General features: G+C 40.8%; 1 protein-coding gene across 1 annotated transcript in view; it reads left to right on the top strand.

The window, feature by feature from the left end:
* ABCB4 (ATP binding cassette subfamily B member 4) overlaps positions 1 to 23,258 on the top strand; it is an 80,714-nt gene extending 57,456 nt beyond the window's left edge. The window contains exons 21-27 of the mRNA XM_065883546.1: positions 3,598 to 3,698; positions 5,419 to 5,559; positions 8,384 to 8,540; positions 10,331 to 10,528; positions 12,002 to 12,208; positions 14,998 to 15,144; positions 23,055 to 23,258. Of these exons, the coding sequence (XP_065739618.1) occupies positions 3,598 to 3,698; positions 5,419 to 5,559; positions 8,384 to 8,540; positions 10,331 to 10,528; positions 12,002 to 12,208; positions 14,998 to 15,144; positions 23,055 to 23,258 (1,155 nt within the window). The remainder of the gene's footprint in view (positions 1 to 3,597; positions 3,699 to 5,418; positions 5,560 to 8,383; positions 8,541 to 10,330; positions 10,529 to 12,001; positions 12,209 to 14,997; positions 15,145 to 23,054) is intronic.
* The last annotated feature ends 4,160 nt before the right edge of the window (positions 23,259 to 27,418 follow it).

Genomic DNA, 27,418 nt, shown 5'->3' with positions numbered 1-27,418 from the left:
TAGCATGATTCCCACACCTAAGCTCTCGGGTACCCAGAGACCCTGAAGATCCTCTTGGCTGCTGGCTGTGGGTACTTTAGGGCAGTGGTCCCCAACCTTTTTGGCACCAGGGACTGGTTTCGTGGAAGACACTTTTTCCACGGAGAGGGACTGGGGGGGTGGGTAGTTCAGGCGGTAATGCGAGCGATGGGGAGAGGCAGATGGAGCTTCGCTCCGCTTTCCTGCCACTCGTCTCCTGCTGTGCGGCCCGATTCCTAACAGGCCATGGACCGGTACCGGTCTGCAGCCCGGGGGTTGGGGACCCCTGCTTTAGGGCATCATTTCCGTGATTTCTGTTTGTCACAACTAACTACTGAAAAAACACCCTGTAGTGTTCGTTTGCTTTCTCCTCCAGAACCCTACCACTTTTCACATTTCAGAAGGGAGATTGTCAGCAGGTAGAATGAAGATCAATTTTTCTTAGACTAGTCACATGAAAGAAAACATCTTGAGTCCAGTTAAGATAATAGAATCTTACTTCTATTAAAAATGGCTAATGACACTGAAAGTTGCCAGAGTTTTGGCAGGAGTAGGGCAGTTAGAATGGAACAACTTGGCAAACAAAACACCACCTTAGACCATCTGTCCTGGCCTTGCGGCCGCTCAGTATATCATACTGGAGAAGACCCCCCACTTCTCTGGTCTTCACTTTCCACTTCTGTAACGTGAGAAATTGTACCAGATGATGTCCCGGGTTCCTTTCAGCTAATACATTGTCGTTCCAGGGATCAGAGAATTAATAACTCAGACTGATCAGTCTGAAATATTTTTAGTAACTACTTTAACCTGATAAGGGTTTGGGTTTTTTTTAATGAGAGATTGGAAATTTTAAATGTTAATTATCAGCAATTCAATCACAGTTCAATTTTGTTTACTCAGTAAACTCCTGATTAACCCAAAATGAGGGTTAGAAAGGTCTTGGATACCACCCTCCACCACAACAACACTGTTTTCTCAAAAAAAAAAAAAAGTTCTCATTGACCTGGGTGCAGATTAATCACGGTTCAAGAACATGGGGATTTGGGATAACTTCCCATTTTCATTTTCCGGAAAAGGCTTAGTAATGAGGGTGTGATTGCTGGGCTGGGAGGAGGGGAGGGAGGCTGCAGACTCACCCTCTTGACTCAGGTCCTGCCTGATGACTGAGATTAGGGGCCTGCTGAGCCAGAATTAACCCTCAAAGCACTTAACCCATGATCAAAAAATCAAGAGTTGAGTGTAAAGTCCTAACAACTAGTTTCTCCGTGTGTAAATTACAAAGCAGGGGAAGCAGAAGAGCATAATGGGTTAAGAACATGGACTTGGCATCAGATAGATAGCCTTGTAGGGATCCTATCCTGCCTACTTATTAACTCTAGAGTCTTAGGCAAGTCACTTCACTTCTCTGTGCCTCGGGTCCTCACCTGTGCAAACAGGAAGAAGAACATGAACCTCACAGTGTTGTCAAATGAGGTAATACCTGGCACAGAGTAAAAGCCAATAAGTACTCTCTAATCTGGCTATAATTACTGTTAGATGTTTCATTTATAATAAAGATAGGGGGCTTTCCTGGTGGCACAGTGGTTAAGAATCCACCTGCCAATGCAGGGGACATGGGTTCGAGCCCTGGTCCAGGAAGATCCCACATGCCACAGAGCAACTAAGGCCATGTGCCACAACTACTGAGCCTGCGCTCTAGAGCCGCGAGCCACAAATAGTGAGCCCGCGAGCCACAACTACTGAAGCCCACGTACCTAAAGCCCGTGCTCTGCAACAAGAGAAGCCACCACAATGAGAGGCCTGCACACCACAACAAAGGGTAGCCACTGCTCGCTGCAACTAGAGAAAACCTGCGCACAGCAACGAAGACCTAATGCAGCCAAAAATAAATAAAGTAAAATAAAACTTAAAACTAATAAAAAAATAAAGATAGGGACTTCCCTGGTGGTCCAGCGCGTAAGACTCCACCCTCCTAATGCAGGGGGCCGAGGTTCGTTCCTGATCAGGGAACTAGATCCCGCATGCATGCTGCAACTAAAGATCCCGCATGCCCCAACAAAGATCCCGTGCGCCACAACTAAAACCTGGCGCAGCCAAAAATAAATAAATAAATATTTTAAAATATATACAATAAAGATATAGGTCTGTTTAGCTTAAGGTATTAAATATCTTGCTTTCATCTGGTTACAGAAGCTGAGAACTGAGATAAAAGTCTCCAAGCTGATAAGATTTCATTTTGGGTTTTTGTCTTATGCTCCTTGTGCCAATGGTTTAGATGAATCAACTGCTAAACTGTGATTTAGACTAAATAGCCACATCACAGACAATTAACATTAGTCAGGGGGGGTTTGGCTGCCAGAAAACTGCTCTGGCTGGTTTGGGTAAAAGGGGTTTGAAGTAAGGACACATGGAAGTGTGGGGAATACAGATGGCTTGTGGCAACTGCAGTGTCCCCAGCAGCTCTTCTCTTAGGACCATAAGCTTACTGTCTCAGAGTCTGTCTACATGTTTGTTCTGTTCCTCAGTCGCTGAATATTCAGACCAGCTTCCTACACATACCCTCCCTGGTGACCTTAACCTCTGAATCTGCAGGCCCCTCCCAGGACACACAGTTGCCTCCAAGTCCAGGAAACTGAATCCGAGAGGCCTCAATGTGTCAGGTGTCTGTCCCCGGTTTCATCAGGAATTTAAGGCAGGGTCCTGATGTTTACAACTGGGATGTTCTCAAATGTGGGTAAACATTTTTTTCTAAGAAGCGGTATGCTTTAGGGAAGAAATGATCGGCACCTTCAGTAGGCCCGTAGAAATCAGCCTGATTCTCTCTTCTAAGCTACTATCCTATGAAGAAAGCAAAGCCACAAAGGGGTTTGACTAAAGCCAGTCAAGTAACTGCCTGGGGGCAGGGCTAGGAATAGAATCAGGCTTCTGGTGCCTGGGCCACCATTCTTGCCCTAAGCTGGTCTGTCTCCCAGCATAGGGCATAGGAAGACTTGCCACCATAGTTAGCACAACCAGAGGTGCTTTTAAGATTGCCAGTTTTGGGCTTCCCTAGTGGCACAGTGGTTAAGAATCCGCCTGCCAATGTAGGGGACATGGGTTCGAGCCCTGGTCTGGGAAGATCCCACATGCCGCGGAGCACCTAAGCCCGTGCGCCACAACTGCTGAGCCTGTGCTCTAGAGCCCGCGAGCCACAACTACTGAGCCCGTGTGCCACAAGTACTGAAGCCCGCGCGCCTAGAGCCTGTGCTCCTCAACAAGAGAAGCCACTGCAATGAAAAGCCCGTGCACCGCAAAGAAGAGTAGCCCCCGCTCGCCGCAACTAGAGAAAAGCCTGCGCGCAGCAACGAAGACCGAACGCAGCCATAAATTAAAAAAAAAAAAAAAAAGATTGCCAGTTTTTTCATGGAGCTTGTCTTGAAGAACACATTATGCCTTTGCTTTCCAAATTTTAAAGGAATTGAAAACCTGTCAACATAACCTTCGGGCTTCTTTTGGCAGAACCCTAAGGCTCATATATATATTTTTATTATTTCAGAAGTAAAAGCCCCACTTCTAACCATGATCTGTTCTACATTACAGATTGCAACAGAGGCAATAGAAAATATTAGGACAGTTGTGTCCTTGACCCAGGAAAGAAAATTTGAATCAATGTATGTTGAAAAATTGTATGGAGCTTACAGGTAATGAGCGTATGACTGTTATTAAGAACCTAGTGTTTTCCTAGGCTGAATTATTGATTCCAATTTTTGTTCCTGCTGCAAACAATGATATGATTGTAAGGATGACATTTTTTTCAATAATTTTCATCTCAGTGAAAATTATCTCAGTGAAAATAAGTAACTTTTTGATGCAACTGGACCACAGGGTTGGGTTTTTACATCTCTTATAAAAAACAGTAAGATTGGGTCTCTAAGAGCTAAAAGGTACAGAGGGCTGCACAAGTATTTGTTCACCACTGCAGGTGACATAAACAACCCATCTGGTGATTCAGGATGAACATTCTTTTAGGGAATTGCTCAAACCTTTATTTTCTTTGCATTGTGTAGACTGAACCAAAGATGAGATTTGTTGTTGGGTTTAAGTGTTTCCTCTGTTCTCTGGGTGAGGACCAGATCTGTCCTAATCTGAAAACAAAGACACAGAGCCTATTGCATTGGTTTACACTTGAGCAGTTCGACAAACCTCCAGCACCTGTTTACCGCTTGTTTTCAACCAGGGCCTGTCCTTATAAATGAATATGTTTTAACACTAACAAAATTGAACACAATTTGAATCACAACTTTGTAGACTAGACCAATGGTTTTGAACATTTACATATTTGAACAGGGATAACTGAATTTCTCAGTGTATCCACCTTCCTAGTTATGTATACTTCATGCAGCTATTACATTTTTCTGGTCATTTGATGTCTGACATATATCTGTCAGTAGCAGTGTAAATTGTTCAGTAACATTAAGTATTGTAACACCATGCTCACAGCACAGGAGTTAAACTATCCAGATCAGTAATACTTCAAATTTTTCCTCTTGCCAAGTGCCTACCTTCTAATCTGAAAATAAATAAATGTTCTTCTGGAGGATTTAGAATAAAGTCAAATAAAGTAGCTAGGGCTTCCCTGGTGGTGCAGTGGTTGAGAGTCCGCCTGCCGATGCAGGGGACACGAGTTTGTGCCCCGGTCCGGGAGGATCCCACATGCTGCGGAGCGGCTGGGCCCATGAGCCATGGCCGCTGAGCCTGCGCGTCCGGAGCCTGTGCTCCGCAACGGGAGAGGCCACAACAGTGAGAGGCCCGCGTACTGCAAAAAAGAAAAAAAAAAAAGTAGCTAAACTAATAGAGGATAGCAAGGTCTAATTAGAAATGGTTCAAAACAAATTGTGTTGGGGATGGTGGGATCTAGCTCCGGGAAGAACTTCTGATGTGTGTCTAGATAAACCTCGGTGACCCTACTTTTCTGAATCTGAAATGTGAACTTTGATATGAGAGACTATAACTCAGCACAGAAGACAAGACAATAATATTAGACAACTGAATTTAGACAATTCAAACTTTAGTCCTAACTGTGAAATTCTTTATTTTTGATAATAATCATGTCTGAGTTCCCAGATATTCCTGTGTAATAATAACAGCAACTATCGTTTGAGCAACCACTATGAGCGAGGTACTGTGCTAGACGTTTGTATCGTCTATTTAGATCTCAAAACAGTTTTGTTTCATACTGGTTATCCCCCTCTTACAAGTCAGAAAACTGATGTGTAGAGAGGTTAAGTCACTTACGTTAATTATAACGGGGGGCAGAATTTAAACACAGGTTGACTAGACTTAGCAGCTGTGCTCTTTGGACAAGCCAGTGCTAAGCGAGGTTGAAGATAATGGTTACAGATATACCGATTTGCTTTTCAGGAATTCTGTGCGGAAAGCACACATCTATGGAATTACTTTTAGTATTTCACAGGCATTTATGTATTTTTCCCATGCCGGTTGTTTTCGGTTTGGTGCCTATCTCATTGTGAATGGACATATGCACTTCAGAGACGTTATTCTGTAAGTAACTTTTAATTTACTGAGATTATTCCATGATAAAGTTTCAATAGGTCTATGCAAAGGTTTGGAATAGACCGAAAAACTAACTTGTTCTATGATGAAGTCATCTAGAGAGTTGAATCTACCCCAGAAATCGAATGTTGTCGGTACTCCAAGGACAGTTTCATTATCCGCGTGGACTAAAATCAACCAAGCTCATGAAAATGAGCATAAACCAGAATTTCAGTAATACATAGAAGGACAGGAGGACAGCAGATGTTCTCAATGCAGAGATAAATCATAATTAGAAAACTGCTGGCGACCATGGACCCAAAACAGGTTGTAATAGCTTACTATTTACGGGCAATCAAAGATGGCCTTGACAGTGGGATGGGAACACTTGACTGAAGTCTGGCAAACACTCTTTTCCCTAACCAGCCCTGGGATGACCCTGCCAACTTTTGCCTCTTAGCCTTCCCTATTTTCTTGGTTTCCAAGGCTAACCAGTGGTCTTTCAAAATATGCTAAATACATTCAATTAGATTGCAGTCTACTCTTGCCAAAGAGAAGCCATGCTTTTAAGATCACTTTGGCGTTATTTCTGCTCTGATGGGATGATTTTTAAAAAGTAGCAAACAACTTAAAAAAAAAAAAACCCAGGGTCAAGACGGACTGAGTGAAAGAGTTTAAAAGCTGTACTTTTGTTTTCAAATTAAAATAACCATGAAAAAAGAATATATATCTTTGCATCGATCAAGATCCCAGCAGGGAACAAATGGCCCTACAGATGGGGTAATGGAGGACAATTTGCTAAAGGGTCTGTTTATAAAGGTGTGAGAAGTATTAAGGTCAGCAGTGCCCAGCTAGGCACCCCTAAGACCTTACTTAAGCCTAAAGGGCAAGAGGAGGGAAAGATTTTCAGAAGCCAGCGCAGGGGCCTTCTGTGCTCTTTGGTGGAAGGACGCCAACACCACACCTCTCCAACGGGAAAGAGACCAACACAACAAACGGCCTGGTCCCACTCCTCCAGCCTCCTTTCCTGCTATGCTGTTCCTTGCCAAACCCCATCGGGAGCCAGAGGACCAGAAAACCTTTTGATGCAGACCCTGAAGGTCAGCCTGTCAGGCATCGGGGATGGTATAAGATAGAGATGGGAGAGTAGCAAGTGGTTTTGAAGAGACAGATGGAAATAGCCAGCTGGGAATGACCACTTGGAGACATTCACTGTCTAGAAAAATACCAATGAAAAAATCGGCCCTGCTTTTAAAAACTGTTTTATCATTGAAATGTTAAATTCTGGATAACTGGAAGATAGCTTTTGAAATCTTTCATACTAAAGCTGCATTACAGGCTGTACAGGAAAGCTAGGCAGCTAGCTACATGTGAGTTGTTCATCACTCTTCTAAAATTTGATTTTTGATAATTAACCTCATCAACTATTGAAGGGAGAGCCTTACTCTACCGACACCATTCCCCCCACCCCCCGTGTACTTAAAATCCATTTTAATACCTTAGATTTACACTTTCTGCACAGCAGTGATTAATACAGCATTGTAAATCAACTATACTTCAATTAAAAAAAAAGAATTAAAAAATAATGTATTAGGGGCTTCCCTGGTGGCGCAGTGGTTGGGAGTCTGCCTGCCGATGCAGGGGACACGGGTTCATGCCCCGGTCCGGGAGGATCCCACATGCCGCGGAGCGCCTGGGCCCGTGAGCCATGACCGCTGAGCCTGCGCGTCCGGACCCTGTGCTCCGCAGCGGGAGAGGCCACAGCAGTGAGAGGCCCGCTTACCACAAAAATAAAAAAAAAAAAAAAAATTAAAAAATAATGTATTAAATTACAAACCAAAACAAGGAGCCAAATGCCCTGACACACCCAATCCAGAATTATTTATCTGGTCTGTATCAGGGATACAGAAGCAAAGCAGAAAATATTCAGTGCATGGAATTTATTTAATTTTTTCAAACTTACGGAACTTTGGTCTCTCTTATTTGAGTGTAGCTCAAAGAGACCAAAAAAAAAAAAAAAAAATAGTTTCCCCCCAAAATCTTAGATTTAGAAGTTTGGGGGAAGTTTTTTTAAGTTCTCTATTAGAGATTTTCCTACCCTCCCCTCTCTCTAGGGAGCTCTGGTGCCCAAAGTAAATAGCTTGATGGAGGCGCAAATCTCAGAATCTTTAGTTCCTCCTAGAAGTTATAATCCATATGCATTCTTTTAATTGGAGAATAGACCGTTAACTTAATTGTTTTTTCAGGGTCATAGTAATAGTTCTTTTACTTGTAAGAGAAAAGCTATTTGTAGTAAAGGCTTATTTTGCCCAGTAAGAATTCTTTAACCACAGTGACGATGATTATTGTTTGTGCGGGGCTGCAGAAGAAACCACGCCCTGGAGATCAGGGCTGTAGAGTCAGGAGGAAACCTCATTCCTTGTCTGGTACCGATCAAGTCCCTTCAGCCCCCAGAGCTTCAGTTCCCTCAAGTCTAAACGGGGTATGTGTCTTGTTACTAGAATTACCTGAGATCACAACTCAAGATTCTGTTAGCAGACGCTTCCTGAGAGAGGAGAGCTTTACTAAGTTACATGAAATCTAGGAAATGAGAAGCTCCTAAAGGAAGCCAGAAAGCAGTAGAAAAAAAGGAGACCCTCAGGCAGCGGGTGCCTCCTCCCCTCCCGGTCTCCTTTGGTCCTGGAATTTTCTAGTGATGTGTGGGGGAGGGAGGAGGGGGATTAGTAAGGGAGCGAAAACATCAGTACTGGCCAGCAGTGAGTCTTTGGGCTTTGAGACATCTCGGGGCTGAATTATATAAATTAATGTTTAAAATTCTTCTGCTCCCATCTAGGGTGTTTTCAGCGATCGTGTTGGGCGCCGTGGCTCTAGGACACGCGAGTTCCTTTGCTCCAGACTACGCTAAAGCCAAGCTGTCTGCAGCGCACTTATTCAGCCTGTTTGAAAGACAACCTTTGATTGACAGCCACAGTGAGGAAGGCCTGAGGCCTGTGAGTTCTCTGCTGTCTGATCAGCACTTGGTTAATTTTTTCCTAAACGTTTGCCGTCTGCTAGATCATGTCGACTGAAAAAAAAAAAAAAAAAAAAGGCACAACGTGAGAGCTGTGAGTTAAGTTTCATTCGGGGCAAAATGAGGACTGCAGCCCGGGAGACAGCATCTCAGAGAGCGCGGAGAAACTGCTCCTAAGAGGGAGGGGGAACGTCAGAGTTCCACAGGATTTTAGTGAAGGGGGCACGTGCAGTGAAGCACGCATTTTGGCAGAGCCTTGCTACTGCTCACGGGGAGCAGATGCCCCCATTAACGACTGTAGTGCTTTTCTAGGTACGAGAAGATGCAAGAAATTGGGTTCTTAAAATCTTCTCCTGAAAATACCTAACTATCTGAAGGCCTGCTCTGCCAGTTTTTCCCAGAGCACAGAGCGCCTCATTCCTCTCCTCCACCCTGAACTCCTTTTCAGGGGGTGCTGAAGGCTGGCGGCTGCCGCAGCTTGTAACTCTGTCCTTGCAGAGGCAGATGGCAAGTGGCAATTTTTAGTTGGCAGTTGGAACCACAGGATAAATCTGTAGTGATTACACGGACATTCACTTCACTGGCTTTGTGAGAGTTACAAGGCTAATGATATTTGGCCAACCTTCCTGGCATTTTCAAATTTCATAGGGGGTTGCAAAGGTGAGCACATCAGAAGTAAAGAACCCCCAAATCCAGATGTACTAGAACCTGAATAATTTCCATGAAAATTGTGAGTCGCTTCTGCATGGAAGGTATGTGTCTGTAGCTCTGTGTGTAACTGCGTTAGCAATTTGGCTTTCATCACATAATTGTCGTCACAGCGTTACGACGGGTGAGAAGGCCACTTTATTCAGAGTAGGAGGAATAATCCTTTACTGTCCCCAAACTTAGATGTCAGTGTTCTTTGTGTTCCTTGCCTAACACAAGCCGCCGCACGTTTTAATGCAGGCGAAGCAGTGTGGGTAAAGCGATGGGGACTTAGCACAACCGTTTTGGAACTTCACCAGGTATTTCCTGTTCTGAGAAAATAGCTGTGCCCAAGTGAGGGAGATAAAGAGGCCACCAGGGCTGCAGGCAAGGGCTGTCCACTGAGACGGCAGGTAGAAACTGCTCTAAATCCCCAAGCCTCCGAGCCTTGGGCCATTGACTTGGCTCCAGCCGCAAAATCATCAGTTGGGAAAGCTAAATAGTTGTCTTCAATGAACCAGAAATTTGGAGTTTAGTTAACAACTCTGTAATATGACTGTCTTTAACCTATACCCCTGGCTGCCATCTTCATTTTATATAACAAACTTGCTACCAATACTAACTGGTGGCCAGTACCTGTACTGAATATGAATTGTATGTTTCTCTGCTATAGTGTTTGGTAAAGCTTCCTTGGAATTATACTTTTTTTTTTTTTTTTTTTTTTTGGCTGCATTGGGTCCTCACTGCTGCACGCGGGCTTTCTCTAGTTGCGGCGAGTGGGAGCTACTCTTCGATGCGGTGCGTGGGCTTCTCGTTGCGGTGGCTTCTTGTGTTGCGGAACACGGATTCTAGGCGCATGGGCTTCATTAGTTGCGGCTCACGGGCTCAGTAGTTGTGGCGCACGGGGGCAGTATCTCCGCGGCATGTGGGATCTTCCCGGACCAGGGCTCGAACCCGTGTCCCCTGCATTGGCAGGCGGATTCTTAAGCACTGCGCCACCAGGGAAGGCCTTGAAATTATACTTTTTATTTCAGTCATTATCAGACCAATTACAATAGCAACATAAAAATACCTATTTTTTAGGATAAGTTTGAAGGAAATGTGACACTTAATGAAGTCGTGTTCAACTATCCCACGCGGCCAAACGTGCCTGTGCTTCAGGGGCTGAGCCTCGAGGTGAAGAAGGGCCAGACGCTGGCCCTGGTGGGCAGCAGCGGCTGTGGGAAAAGCACGGTGGTCCAGCTCCTGGAGCGGTTCTACGACCCCTTGGCTGGAACAGTGGTGAGCACACTTTCTTAAATTAGTAACTTGATTTAAGACAGTATTTCAAGTGGCTAAGCCAATATTCCCATAATATTGGAAAAAACTGGACAAGACCTATAATCCTAACTGATATGAGGACCACCATTCTCTAAACCCCAAGGTGGCACCCACAGTCAGACAGATATATGGGGACGGTAGGGTAGAACATCAGGAATGGAGTGTAGTTCAGAAAGTACTAAGTGTAAAGTTGACCTGTGCCCTGCCCTGGGCCTTCTGAGCCAGCTGGAGCCTCCTGCGTGAACACTCAGTCGCTTCCTGGGTTGTAAAGGTAAGCCGCACAGTCCTGCCAGAGTTCTGAGTAGACGCCCAGGACTCCCTCCCCTCCTCTTGCCTTTGCCATCTCTCTAACCCGTACTTCAGCCCTCTCATATTTGGCTTTCAGCATTGATGTTGTGGTGTCTGGCCCCTGGCCCTCTTCCGTGAGTGGAGACCTGGCTCTTAGCGATAATGCCTGCGTTTCCCATTACCTTGGGATGGTACCCACTGACCTAGCCCAGGAAGCCCACCCCCATTTAGACAGTCACCAGAATGTTAAACCTTGTTGAGTTGTTTCTTTGGGGGAAATCTTATGCTTCCACTATTACAATTACGCTGAAGGTATGAATACGGGCAAAGCAGCTCAACAGTACTCTGTAGGTGTGCTGTGCTAATACCACAGTGGGAATTTCTTTAGAGGGCAAGACTAGTTGGACTTTGTGTATTTCTTCACCGTGCCCTTTGCATTGCTGGAAGCTGTATTCTCAGTTAGCACATCACAAGGCTCCTCTAGAAGCATCATGCCTGCTGCTTACGGCAAACAAAAAAATAATCAAAGCCACCATCAACAAAGCCAGTTTTCCAAAGACAAAGATACTGCCCTTTGAGCTTGTCCACTTTCCACTGAACTCTTGTCCTTTAGTGCCATCAAAAAGAGAAATGGGGGAAGCTGAAGGCCGGTAGTTCTCAAGTGAAAGAGAGGTAGAGGTAGGAAAGGAGATAACCAACTTTCAAAATCTGGGGCCATGCTGCTGATCTGCTTTTTGTCCTGGTGTGCCTGGAGGAGGGGGATACAGTCAAGGTGAAAGGTTGCAGTTGTTCAGGCGACAGCAGATATGAGCAGGACACCTAACTGCATACTTCTTAAAGGCAGAGGACGGTACATTTGCCTGGATGAGGGCAGGTAGGAAGCAGAGAAAGTACTGTGGAAAGACGGGGCCAAATGTTCCACCATTTTTCCAGGTAGAACAAGAAAGGGATGGCCTAGTTAACAACAAGAAGTAATGGCTTTGTTGGCTGTGTTGGCCTCCAGCAGTGTAAGAGCTTACAGGCTGTGAGGGTTGGTATTTCACAAACTGCTGATGCCCACGTGGAACAGTCCTCCTAGTAACTTACTGTTTAGTTGTTTGTTTGTTTTTTAAGCCCTTCTTATAGTTTGTGGACTTTGGTTTTCAGCTCCTAGATGGTCAAGAAGCAAAGAAACTCAACGTCCAGTGGCTCAGAGCCCAACTCGGAATTGTGTCCCAGGAGCCCATCCTGTTTGACTGCAGCATTGCCGACAACATTGCCTATGGAGACAACAGCCGGTCTGTAAAGATGCCTGAAATTGTGAGTGCCGCCAAAGCAGCCAACATCCATCCTTTCATCGAGACCTTACCCGAAGTAAGTGAACTGGTAGCTTCCTAGGCTGATACCAGAATCAACTGCAAACTGTTTTCCTCCTCCAAGAGTTCCCAAAGTTATACTTCAAAGTCTTGCAACAGAACTTGCCTCTGTACTAGCACTGTGACCTTGGACAAGACACTGAAGTCCATGATACCAGGTTTCCTTACTGGTAAATGGGAAAATTAGGCGTGGTGTCTACCTTGTACAGATGTCGTGAGAAGCAAACGAGGTGATGTTAAGTCCCCTCAAACAGGTGCTTGAGGGCTGCGTTCGTACTGTAGCCATGTTTGCTTTATTCCTTACGGTACTTTCCTTTTTAAACATTTTATTTTGAGATAATTATAGATTCATGTGCACTTGTAAGGAATACAGAGATCTTGTGTACGCTTGACCCAGTTTCCTCCAATGACATCTTGCAAAACTAATAGGGTATGGCAACCACGATACTAATTTTGATACAATCCACTTATCTTGCTCAGACTTCCCCAGTTTTATTATACTTGTCTGCATCTGGATACGTCTGTAGTTCTACGCAATTTTACTGCGTGTGTAGACTCATGTATCCTCTCCCCCGTCAAGATATGGAACGTTTTCATCACCACAGATTCCTCCTTTTGCCCTTTTATAGCCACACACCCCTCCTCCCTGCCCTTACTCCCCACGACCCCTGGCAACCACTAACTGTTCTCCATTTCTGTAATCTTATACTTTAAGAATCTTATGTAAACATATGTACGGTATATAACCTTGTGAGATTAGCTTTTTCCCTCAGCATAATTCCCTGAAGCTGTTGTGTATACCTGTATACACAACAGTTCATGCCTTTTTATTGCCGAGTTGGATGGCTCCATGGTCTGGATGGCCCGCAGCTTTTAAAATTTTTATTGGGGTATAGTTGATTTACAATGCTGTGTTAGTTTCTGGTGTACAGCCAAGTGAATCACTTATGCATATACATTTATCCACTCTTTTAGATTCTTTTCCCATATAGGCCATTACAGAGTACTGAGTAGAGTCCCCTGTGCTATACAGTAGGTCCTAATTAGTTATCGATTTTATATCTAGTAGTGTGTATACGTCAATCCCAATCTCCCAATTTAACCCCCTCCCCTTACCTGCTGGTAACCATAAATTTATTTTCTACATCTGTAACTCTTATTTCTGTTTTGTAGAGAAAAGGGCACCCTCTTGCACTGTTCGTGGGAATGTAGATTGGTACAGCCACTATGGAGAACAGTATGGAGGTTCCTTACAAAAAGTAAAAATAGAGCTATCATATGGTCCTCAGCTTTTTTAACTAGTCACCTGTTGAAGTACATCTAGGTTGTTTCTGTTTGGGCTATTAAGAGTAAAGCTGCTATAAATACTGTGTACAGGCTTTAGTGTGACCCTAAATTTTTATTTCTCTGCGATAAATGCCCAGGAGCACAACTGCTAGACCATATGCTAATTGCTTGTTTAACTTTATAAGAAACTGCTCAACTGTTTTCCAAGGTGGCTCTGCCATTTCATTTTCCCACCAGCAAGTATGAGGGAGGGATACAGTTGCTCTGAATCTTTGCCACCATTTGCTGTTGCCACTGATTTTTCTACCATCCTGATAGGTGTACAGTGATATCTTACTGTGGTTTTAATTTGCATTTCCTAATGGCAGAGGACGTTGAACATGTTTTTATATAGTTATTTGCCACCTATATTTCCTCTTTGGTGGAATGTCTTTTCATGTCTTTTGCCCATTTTCTAATTGGATTATTTTTTACTGTTGAGTTTTGACAGATTTTTATATATTCATGTTACTAGTCCTGTGTTGGAAATGTAGTTTGCAAATATTTTCTCCCAGTTTGTAGCTTATTTTTTCAACCTTTTAACAGGGTCTTTTTCAGAGCTTCGGTTTTTAATTTTGATGAGGTCCAATTCATTTTTTCCTTTTACAGACTGTGCTTTTGATGTCGAGTCCAAGAACTCTTTGCCTAGCCCTTGGTCCTGAAGATTTTTCTCCACTATTTTCTAAATTTATGGTTTTACATTTTACTTTTAATTTCACACTCCATTTTGAGTTAATTTTGGTATAAGGTTGTTTTCTTTAGTGTTTCATTTCTTTGGAGAGGACTGTACTCTCCAATTTCCACGGTCCCCAACACTCCCTATTTATTACCTCATTATTAGCAGTTACGACTATAGCCAAATTGCAGTGAAATCAATATATATTTGAAAACAAAGAGTTCAGTGAAACAATTTTCACAGTGACTAGTAACTTGATCTTATATTGAGTGCTGTGTATATGTATTTTTTCTCTTGATTATATATTCCTTAAGGGTAAGAACACAGACAAATTCATTTTTATACTTCCCACAGTTCTGGCATAATAGGTAGCTGGTAAATATTTAAGTGAATGAATGAGTTTAAAAAAGAATAGGCTCCATGTGAGTCATGTGAATATTTCAAATAAAAAATGTTATACCTTAAACATTAACATGTAACCATTTTAGGACTCCAATGATAGCAGATCAACTGACATTTTTATAATGGTAGGAATTGGAGAATTTGTTGCAGCATACCATTGAAAACTAAGGTCATTAATTTTCTAGTTTGATTTTGAAAATGAATGTCCTGTTAAAAAAATTAAATGGACAACTCGGTAGTTGTTACAGAAACTTTTTAGTGATTCTAAGTAATTTTTTCTTAGAACTGTCAAGTGTTTGTTAAGAAGTAAAAGTTTATTCAATATGTCATTAGAATTTTTCTGAGCTAGAACTTTATTAACTTTACTAATGGCTAACTTGCAGAAATATGAAACAAGAGTGGGAGATAAGGGGACTCAGCTTTCAGGAGGTCAGAAACAGAGGATTGCTATTGCCCGAGCCCTCATCCGACACCCCCGAATCCTACTGTTGGATGAAGCTACATCAGCTCTGGATACTGAAAGTGAAAAGGTACGGCCTCCTACCTCATGTCCCATTTAATTTATAAAATAGAACTTCTTTGTGCAGTCAACCATGAAAAAATAGATAAACACACAAACAGCTCATACAGCTAAATATCCAGGGGGAAAAAAAAACCCAGTCAAGAAATGGGCAGAAGACCTAAACAGTTATTTCTCCAAAGAAGACATACAGATGGCCAACAAGCACATGAAAAGAGATGCTCACCATCACTAATTAATGGAGAAATGCAAATCAAAACTACAGTGAGTACCACCTCACACTGGTCAGAATGGCCATCATCAAAAAGTCAACAGGGACTTCCCTGGTGGCACAGTGGTTAAGAATCCACCTGCCAATTCAGGGGACATGGGTTGGATCCCTAGTCCTGGAAAATCCCACATGCTACAGAGCAACTGAGCCTGTGTGCCACAACTACTGAAGCCTGTACACCTAGAGCCCATGCTCTGCAACAATAGAAGCTGCCCACAATGAGAAGCCCGTGCACCGCAAGGAAGAGTAGCCCCTGCTTGCCACAACTAGAGAAAGCCTGCATGTGGCAACAAAGACCCAACACAGCCATCCATACATAAATAAATAAATTAAATAAATAAAATTTTATTTATTTAAAAAAAAGTCTACAAGTAACAAATGCTGGAGAGGGTGTGGAGAAAAGGGAACTCTCCTACACTGTTGGTGGGAATGTAAATTGGTACAACCATTATGGAGAACAGTATGGAAGTTCCTTAAAAAACTAAAAATAGAACTACCATATGACCCAGCAATCCCACTCCTGGGCATATATCTGGAGAATAACATAGTCTGAAAGTATACATGCACCCCAGTGTTCGTTGCAGCACTGTTTACAATAGCCAGGATATGGAAGCAACCTAAATGTCCATTGACGAATGGATAAAGAAGATGTGGTACATATATACAATGGAATGCTACTCAGCCATAAAAAAGAACAAAATAATGCCATTTGCAGCAACATGGATGGACCTAGAGATTATTATACTAAGTGAAGTAAGTCAGAGAAAGACAAATACCATTATGATATCACTCAAATGTGGAATCTAATTTAAAACTGATACAAAGGAACTTATTCACAAAACAGAAATAGACTCACAGACATAGAAAACAAACATGGTTGCCAAAGGGGAAAGGAGGGGAGGGATAAATTAGTCTGGTTTTAAAATGTACATACTACTATATATGAAATAGATAACCAATAAGGACCTACTGTGTAGCACAGGGAACTATACTCAATATGCTGTAACAACCTATATGAGAAAAGAACACACCACTGTAAATCAACTCTATTTCAATAAAATTTTAAAAGATAGGCAAGCACAGAAATAAACAAATGTAGATAGCGGTTATTTTGAGGTAGATATTTTAATTGAATCCCCAATATTTTAATTGAATCCCTTCCAGCATTTTCCAAATTTTCAAAAATGACCACGTATTACTTGTATAAAGTATTATTTTTTGCACTTTTCATTTGCTTTAGTGCATTCATTAATAATGGAAAACCTGGGAAATAAAATACTCAAAAGTGAAGTAAAGTTTAAATCATTTTGTGACTAGTGTGAGAATCCATTTTTCTTATAAAGAACATAACTATATGCAAAATGGATTATGTAGCTACCAACCACCAGTCCCTCCCATCAGGAAATTTGCACAAGCCTCTTAGATAGTGTCATCCACCAGAGGGCAGACAGCAGAAGCAAGAAGAACTATAATTCTGCAGCCTGTGGAACAAAAACCACATTCACAGAAAGACAGAGAAGATGAAAAGGCAGAGGGCTATATACCAGATGAAGGAACAAGATAAAACCCCAGAAGAACAACTAAATGAAGCAGAGATAGGCAACCTTCCAGAAAAAGAATTCAGAATAATGACAGTGAAGATGATCCAGGACCTTGGAAAAAGAATGGAGGCAAAGATCGAGAAGATGCAAGAAATGTTTAACAAAGACCTGGAAGAATTAAAGAACAAACAAACAGAAATTAACAATACAATAACTGAAATGAAAGATACACTAGAAGGAATCATTAGCAGAATAACTGAGGCAGAAGAACAGATGAGTGGCCTGGAAGACAGAATGATGGAATTCACTGCTGCAGAACAGACTAAAGAAAAAAGAATGAAAAGAAATGAAGACAGCCTAAGAGACCTCTGGGACAACATTAAACGCAACAACATTCGCATTATAGAGGTCCCAGAAGGAGAAGAAAGAGAGAAAGAACCAGAAAAAATAATCTGAAGACATTATAGTCAAAACCTTCCCTAACATGGGAACGGAAATAGCCACCCAAGTCCAGGAAGCGCAGAGAGTCCCATACAGGATAAACCCAAGGAGAAACATGCCGAGACACATAGTAATCAAATGGGCAAAAATTAAAGACAAAGAAAAATTACTGAAAGCAGCAAGGGAAAAACGTCAAATAACATAAAAGGGAACTCCCATAGGTTAACAGCTGATTTCTCAGCAGAAACTCTACAAGCCAGAAGGGAGTGGCAAGATGTACTTAAAGTGATGAAAGGGAGGAACCTACAACCAAGATTACTCTACCCAGCAAGGATCTCTTTCAGATTCGATGGAGGAATCAAAAGCTTTACAGACAAGCAAAAGCTAAGAGAATTCAGCACCACCAAACCAGCTCTACAACAAATGCTAAAGGAACTTCTCTAAGTGGGAAACACTAGAGAAGAAAAAGACCTACAAAAACCCAAAACAATTAAGAAAATGGTCATAGGAACATACATATCGATAATTACCTTAAACATGAATGGATTAAATGTTCCAACCAAAAGACACAGGCTTGCTGAATGGATACAAAAACAAGACCCATACATAGGCTGTCTACAAGACATCCACTTCAGACCTAGGGACATATACAGACTGAAAGTGAGGGGATGGAAAAAGATATTCCATGCAAACGGAAATCACAAGAAAGCTGGAGTAGCTATACTCAGATCAAATAAAATAGACTTTAAAATAAAGAATGTTACAAGAGACAAGGAAGGACACTACATAATGATCAAGGGATCAATCCAAGAAGAAGATATAACAATTATGTATGCACCCAACATAGGAGCACCTCAATACATAAGGCAACTGCTTTAAAAGAGGAAATCGACAGTAACACAATAATAGTAGAGGACTTTAACACCTCACTTACACCAATGGACAGATCATCCAAAATGAAAATCAGGAAACAGAAGCTTTAAATGACACAATAGACCAGATAGGTTTAATTGATATTTATAGGACATTCCATCCAAAAACAGCAGATTACACGTTCTTGAAGTGTGCACAGAACACTCTCCAGGATAGATCACATCTTGGGTCACAAATCAAACCTCAGTAAATTTAAGAAAATTGAAATCATATCAAGCATCTTTTCTGACCACAATGCTATGAGATTAGAACTGAATTACAGGGAAAAAAACGTAAAAAACACAAACACATGGAGGCTAAACAATATGTTACTAAATAACGAAGACTGAAGAAATCAAAGAGGAAATCAAAAAATACCTAGAGACAAATGCCAATGAAAACACAATGATCCAAAACCTATGGGATACAGCAAAAGCAGTTCTAAGAGGGAAGTTTATAGCTATACAAGCTTACCTCAAGAAACAAGAAAAATCTCAAGTAAACAATCTAACCTTACACCTAAAGGAACTAGAGAAAGAAGAACAAACAAAACCCAAAGTTAGCAGAAGGAAAGAAATCATAAAGATCAGAGCAGAAATAAATGAAATAGAAACAAAGAAAACAATAGCAAAGATCAATAAAACTAAAAGCTGGTTCTTTAAGAAGATAAACAAAATTGATAAACCATTGGCCAGACTCACCAAGAAAAAGAGGGAGAGGACTCAAATCAATAAAGTTAGAAATGAAAAAGGAGAAGTTACAATAGACACCACAGAAATACAAAGCATCCTAAGAGACTACTACAAGCAACTCTATGCCAATAAAATGGACAACCTGGAAGAAATGGACAAATTCTTAGAAAGGTATGAACTTCCAAGACTGAACCAGGAAGAAACAGAAAATATGAACAATTACAAGTAATGAAATTGAAACTGTGATTAAGAATCTTCCAACAAACAAAAGTCCAGGACCAGATGGCTTCACAAGTGAATTCTATCAAATATTTAGTGAAGAGCTAACAATCATCCTTCTCAAACTCTTAGAAAAAATTGCAGAGGAAGGAACACTCCCAAACTCACTGTATGAGGCCACCATCACCCTGACACCAAAACCAAAGATACTACAAAAAAATAAAATTACAGACCAATATCCCTGATGAATATAGATGCAAAAATCCTCAACAAAATACTAGCAAACAGAATCCAACAACACATTAAAAGGACCATCCACCATGATCAAGTGGGATTTACCCCAGGGATGCAAGAATTCTTCAATATAAGCAAATCAATCAGTGTGATACACCATATTAACATACTGAAGGAGAAAAACCATATGATCATCTCAATACATGCAGAAACAGCTTTTGAACAAAATTCAACACGCATTTATGATAAAAACTCTCCAGAAAGTGGGCATAGAGGGAACCTGCCTCAACATAATAAAGGCCATATACGACAAACCCACAGCCAACATCGTCCTCAATGGTGAAAAACTGAAAGCATTTCCTCTAAGATCAGGAACAAGACAAGGATGTCCACTCTCACCACTGTTATTCAACATAGCTTTAGAAGTCCTAGCCATGGCAATCAGAAGAAAAAGAAATAAAAGGAATACAAATTTGAAAAGAAGAAGTAAAACTGTCACTGTTTGAAGATGACATGATACTATACATAGAGAATCCTAAAAATGCCACCAGAAAACTACTAGAGCTAAACCATGAATTTGGTAAAGTTGCAGGATACAAAATTAATGCACAGAAATCTCTTGCATTCCTATACACTAATGATGAAAAATCTGAAAGAGAAATTAAGGAAACACTCCCATTTACCAAGGCAACAAAAAGAATAAAATACCTAGGAATAAACCTACCTAGGGAGACAAAAGACCTGTATGCAGAAAACTATAAGACACTGATGAAAGAAATTAAAGATGATACCAACAGATGGAGAGATATACCAAATTCTTGGATTAGAAGAATCAATATTGTGAAAATGGCTATACTACCCAAAGCAATCTACAGATTCAGTGCAATCCCTATCAAATTACCAATGGCATTTTTTATGGAACTAGAACAAATCATCTTAAAATTTGTATGGAGACACAAAAGACCCAGAATAGCCAAAGCAGTCTTTAGAGAAAAAAACGGAGCTGGAGGAATCAGACTCCCTGACTTCAGACTATACTACAAAGCTACAGTAATCAAGACAATATGGTCCTGGCACAAAAACAGAAACATAGATCAATGGAACAAGATACAAAGCCCAGAGATAAACCCACGCACCTATGGTCAACTAATCTATGACAAAGTAGGCAAAGATATACAATGGAGCAAGACAGTCTCTTCGATAAGTGGTGCTGGGAAAACTGGACAGCTACATGTAAAAGAATAAAATTAAAACCCTCCCTAACACCATACACAAAAATAAACTCAAAATGGATTCGAGACCTAAATGTAAGACCAGAGACTATAAAACTCTTAGAGGAAAACAAAGGAAAAACACTCTTTGAATCACAGCAAGATATTTTTTGATCTACCTCCTAGAATAATGGAAACATAAACAAATGGGACCTAATGAAACTTCACAGCTTTTGCATAGCAAAGGAAACCATAAACAAGACGAAAAGACAACCCTCAGGGGCTTCCCTGGTAACGCAGTGGTTGAGAATCTGCCTGCCAACGCAGGGGACACAGGTTTGAGCCCTGATCTGGGAAGATCCCACATGCCACGGAGCAACTGGCCCGTGAGCCACAACTACTAAGCCTGCGCGTCTGGAGCCTGTGCTCCACAATAAGAGGGGCCACAATAGTGAGAGGCCTGCGCACGGCGATGAAGAGTGGCCCCTGCTTGCCACAACTAGAGAAAGCCCTCGCACAGAAACGAAGACCCAACACAGCCAAAAATAAATATACATTAAGACAACCCTCAGAATGGGAGAAAATATTTGCAAACGAATCCATGGACAAAGGATTAATCTCCAAAATATATAAACAGCTCATGCAGCTCAATATTAAAGAAACAAACAACCCAATCCAAAAATGGGCAGGAGACCTAAATAAACATTTCTCCAAAGAAGACATACAGATGGCCAAGAAGCACATGAAAAGCTGTTCAACATCACTAATTATGAGAGAAATGCAAATCAAAACTACAATGAGGTATCACCTCACACCAGTTAGAATGGGCATTATCACAAAATCTACAAACAACAAATGCTGGAGAGGGTGTGGACCAAAGGGAACCCTCTTGCACTGTTGGTGGGAATGTAAATTGATACAGCCACAATGGAGAACAGTATGGAGGTTCCTTAAAAAACTAAAAATAGAATTAGCATATGATGCAGCAATCCCACTACTGGGCATATACCCAGAGAAAACCATAATTCAAAAAGACACATGCACCCCAATGTTCACTGCAGCACTATTTACAATAGTCAGGTCATGGAAGCAACCTAAATGCCCATCGACAGATGAATGGGTAAAGAAGATGTGGTACATATATACAATGGAATATTACTCAGCCATAAAAAGGAACGAAATTGAGTCATTTGTTGAGACGTGGTTGGATCTAGAGACTGTCATACAGAGTGAAGTAAGTCAGAAAGAGAAAAACAAATATCGTGTATTAACGCATGTATGTGGAACCTAGACTAATGGTACAGATGAGCCGGTCTGCAGGGCAGAAGTTGAGGCACAGATGTAGAGAACAAACGTATGGACACCAAGGGGGGAAAGCAGTGTGGGGGGAGGGTTGGGGTGAGGTGTGATGAATTGGGCTAATGGGACTGACATGTATACACTGATGTGTATAAAACTGATGCCTAATAAGAACCTGCAGTATAAAAAAACAAACTACTAAAACTAAACTTTCTTTGGGTTATTATTATGGAAAAATGTTAATATAAATGTTTCAGACATTCCATGAAATTTCTAAAAATCTTATGTTCTGGTATAATGTTATAAAGCATAATTCTAGTTATTACTTGAAAATGTATATCTCAGAATAACTAAATTTTCTTGTCAATTGCATTATTATGAACTTTCATCAAATCTTTAACCGTGGTCATTTTTAAGTCTTTTGTCATTTACAGACAGTTCTGGGTGTACTCTGATGCTTTTGCAAAACTGTTCCTATAAAAGGGTTTCATCTTCAAGGAATTCATGGAAAAGACTCTGACAAGTACAGGTTTCTGGTAACTGACTATACTGCTGATGTGAATGAATAAGCATTTTCAGAACTCTAATGGAAAACTGATGAACTCATAAAAGTGCTAACAAAAGATCAAGATAAAATTAATTACATGGGACTGAGTGAACTGATGAGGATGATTATAATTTTTGTGACTTTCTGTTTGAATAAAAAGAAATCCCACAAGGACTCAGAGGCAAAAAAATATACAAATCAGTTTTCAGTGCAAAGTAAAGGAACTGTTACAGTGCAGGATTACTGGACTGAATGTCAATATTATGACATAGTATGAGTGTGTTTCGTGTTTGGTAATTGCAATCATTGTTGCTTTTGTTGTGGTCATCCATTTACAATGCTTGGTGTCTATCTCTTGTAAAAATAAAATACAGTGTGTGTGTGTGAAAAAAAAGATGGATTATGTAAAAACATGCATAAAACTAAAGATTCAAAATGAGACAAGAAAGGTAATTTTCTTTTGTACATATGGTAAAATATTTAGATTTCCTTTACAGTTAAAACTTATTTCTACAATTTTTAAGATAAGGCTTCTGTTCTGATTTATCAATAGATTGTCCAAGAAGCTCTGGACAAAGCCCGAGAAGGCCGCACCTGCATTGTGATTGCTCACCGGCTGTCCACCATTCAGAATGCAGACTTGATAGTGGTGATTGAGAACGGCAAAGTCAGGGAGCACGGCACACACCAGCAGCTGCTAGCACAGAGAGGCATCTACTTCTCTATGGTCAATGTCCAGGCTGGGACACAGAAGTGATGAACTCTTGTTATAGTGTATCTTAAAAATAAATTCAAATCATTCTACAACTTTTTCTGATTTAGAGACTTCTTTTCTAAGTCATCATAAAATATAGGTATATCTTATTCCATATCAATTTAGAACATCCAATTTGGGGTTGGATATTATAGCATTTGAAAAGTAGGAGTTAAAAGTAACATCTGGCTTGATGAAGTATGAAAACAGCCTAGCTGTGAGTTACCAAAAACATATGGAGAGAATATCACTCAACCATAAAAAAGAACGAAGTAACGCCATTTGCAGCAACATGGATGGACCTACAGATCATCATGCTAAAGGAAATAAATCAGAGAAAAATACCACGTGATATCACTTATATGTGGAATCTAAAAAAAATATATGATACAAAGGAACTAATTTACAAAACAGAAAAAGACTCAGAAAACAAACTTATGGTTAGCAAAAGGGAAAGGGGGGAGGGATAAATTTGGAATTTAAGATCAACAGGTATGCACTACTATATATAAAAATAAACAGCAAGGATCTACTGTATAGCACAGGGAACAATATTCAATATCTTGAAATAACCTATAATGGAAAAGAACCTGAAAAAAATATATATATATATATAACTGAATCACTTTGCTGTACACCTGAAACACTATAAATCAACCATAGTTGAATAAAAAAATTTAAAAATCATATGGAGAAAGTGAAGAGCAGAGTTTAGGTATATAAAACTGTAGAAGATTCAATGCAATCCCTATCAAATTACCCAGGACATTTTTCACAGAACTAAAATTCATATGAAACCATAAAAGACACAACTACCAAAGCAATCCTGAAGAAAAAGAACAACCCATGGGCTTCCCTGGTGGCGCAGTGGTTGAGAGTCTGCCTGCCGATGCAGGGGATGCAGGTTCGTGCCCCGGTCCGGGAAGATGCCGCATGCCGTGGAGCAGCTGGGCCCGTGAGCCATGGCCGCTGGGCCTGCGCGTCTGGAGCTTGTGTTGTGCAACAGGAGAGGCCACAGTGAGAGGCCCGCATACCGCAAAAAAAAAAAAAGAACCCAGGAGGCATAACCCTCTCAGACTTCAGAGAGTACTACAAAGCTACAGTAATCAAAACAGCATGGAGGAACTTCCCTGGTGGGCCAGTGGTTAAGAATCCACCTGCCAATGCAGGGGACACAGGTTCAAGCCCTGGTCCAGGAAGATCCTACATGCCATAGAGCAACTAAGCCTGTGCACCACAACTACTGAGCCTGCGCTATAGAGCCCACAAGCCACAGCTACTGACCCCACGTGCCTGGAGCCCATACTCTGCAACTAGAGAAGCCACCACAATGAGAAGCCCACGCACCGCAACTAAGAGTAGCCCCCACCTGCTGCAACTAGAGAAAGCCCGCCTGCAGCAATGAAGACCCAACACAGCCAAAAATAAAAATAAATTAATTTTTTTAAATGTAAAGGTTTTAAAAAAAAACAGCATGGTATTGGCACAAAAACAGACATATGGATAAATGAAACAGGATAGAGAGCCCAGAAATAAACCCACATGCCTATGGTCAATTAATCTTTGACAAAGGAGGCAAGAATATACAATGGGAAAAAGACAGTCTCTTCAGCAAGTGATGCTGGGAAAGCTGAACAGCCACATGTAAATCAATGAAGCTAGAACACATCTTCACACCATACACAAAAATAAACTCAAAATGGCCTAAAGACTTAAACATAAGACATGACACTATAAAACTCCTAGAAGAGATAATTGGCAAAACATTCTCTGACATAACTTGTACCAATGTTTTCTTAGGTCAGTCTCCCAAGGCAATAGAAGTAAAAACAAAAATAAATGAATGGGACCCATTCAAACTTACAGGGTTTTGCACAGCAAAGGAAACTATAAACAAAATGAAAAGACAAGCTGCAGAATGGGAGAAAATATTTGCAAACAATGTGACCAACAACCGATTGATTTCCAAAATACACAAACAGCTCATACAACTTAACAAAAAAACCTAATCGAAAAATGGGCAGAAGACCTAAACAGACATTTCTCAAAGAAGACATACGGATGGCCAACAGGTACATGAAAAGATGCTCAACTTCCCTAATTATCTGAGAAATGCAATTCAAAAGGACAATGAGGTATCACCTCACGCTGGTCAGAATGGCCATCATTAAAAAGTCCACAAATAACAAATGCTGGAGGGGATGTGGAGAAAAGGGAACTCTCCTACACTGTTGGTGGGAATGTAAATTGGTACAGCCACTATGGAGAACAGTATGGAGGTTCCTCAGAAAACTAAAAATAGAGTTCCCATATGATCCAGCAATCCTGCTCCTGGGCATATATCCAGACAAAACTCTAATCCAAAGAGATACATGCACCCTTACGTTCATAGCAGCACTATTCACAATAACCAAGACATGCAAACAACCTAAATGTCCATTGACGAATGGATAAAGAAGATGTGTAACAGATATACAATGGAATACTACTCAACCATAAAAAAGAACAAAATAATGCCATTTGCAGCAACATGGATGCAACTAGATTATCATACTGAGTGAAGTCAGAAAGAGAAAGACAAATACCATATGATATCATTTATATGTGGAACCTAAAATATGACACAAATGAACCTATCCATGAAAAAGAAACATAATCATGCACATAGAGAACAGACTGGTGGTTGCCAAGGCGGAGGGGGGTGGGGGAGGGATGGAGTGGGAGGTTGGGGGTAGCAGATGTGAGCTTTTATATACACAATGGGTAAACAACAAGGTCCTACTATACAGCACATAGAACTATATTCAATGTCATGTGATAAACCATAATGGAAAAAATATATACAACTGAATCACTTTGCTGTACAGCAGAAATTAACATTGTAAATCAACCATACATCAATTAAAAATTAATTAATTAAATAAAACTGTAGAATTCAAAGAAGCCACAGACATAGGGAAAATTCTTATGGTCCTGATTCATTGGGTAGATGACAGGGTAGTTTGGGAACAATTTTCCTTGTTAAAATATATTGTTCAATAGCATACTCTCTTCATTGGTAAATTTTCAAGTTATTCTATTAGAGAATTGAGGTTTTAAAAAAAGGAATGTATTCCCAGATTTATCATCACATTCCAAGAGAAAATGGAATTGTCCTTAGACAAACTAACTGTAGGCACACATTTGTTCCATATAAAGAAAGAGGCATATTATTTAAATGTTTGAAACACATTAATAAAAACTATATTATCTCAGTGCAATTTGAAACATTTCAAAGAAACATCAATAAAATGCTGTTTCTATAGAACTGCATTACTTTTACAAATAGTTTTATTTTCCCAGAAGATTAATCCACTTCAACAAGAAGGAATATGTTTAGATGGAGACCAAAAAGAAATATTCTAGGCAACCCTTGGAAGCTAACCACTCTGAAATGTTTTTTCCTTAATTTACTGCAGCAATACCCATTCTCACTGCTATGACAGGTTGTTTAGGTCAGTAATCTATCCAAATCAGGTCTTCTATATGTAATAAATCATATATACCAAGGAATTTTTCAAATGTAACCATGTGTAGTAGTAGACTGAATTTCAGTTAACCAAGAGAGTGGGGCAAAGGGTACATTACCATAGTGACTCAAGGTGAGAATTCAACCTACTCTTATGTAATTATTCTCAAACTTGCCTGATAAGGATCATGGGGCATTTGCTCCTAGAAATTCTGACTCAGTAGGTGTGGGTAAGGCCCAGGAATCTTTTTGTAAAAAGCATTCCAGACAATTCTTAACTTCAGGCAGGTTAGAGGAACATGTTAAAAACATGAGTGAAAAGAGGTTTCTCTGCAGGAGGTGATCAGCTTCTAAAATACCCAATTCTTTAGATATTATTTAAAAACAATCAAAGAGGCCTTACAACTTCTACCTTTCACTCTTGGAACATTCTCACTGCCCAGTATGAAGTCCAGGCTAGAATCCTGAATGATCAAAGACCATGCAGAGAGAGGTCCAGCCAGTAAGTCCCCAGGCGGTGGTGAGGTTGTCTCAGACTTCCCAGCCTCACCCAGCAGCCTGGTGATGGCAGCAGTGTAACTCACTCAGGCAAGACAGAAGCAGAGCCATCCAAATGGGCACAGTCAACTAACACAGTCACGAGAAATGATCATAA

Source organism: Phocoena phocoena, chromosome 9, assembly GCF_963924675.1.
Source record: "Phocoena phocoena chromosome 9, mPhoPho1.1, whole genome shotgun sequence".
Lineage (NCBI taxonomy): Eukaryota > Metazoa > Chordata > Mammalia > Artiodactyla > Phocoenidae > Phocoena > Phocoena phocoena.
Note: the sequence above shows the minus strand (reverse complement) of the source record. Positions and strands in the feature narration are given on the sequence as shown.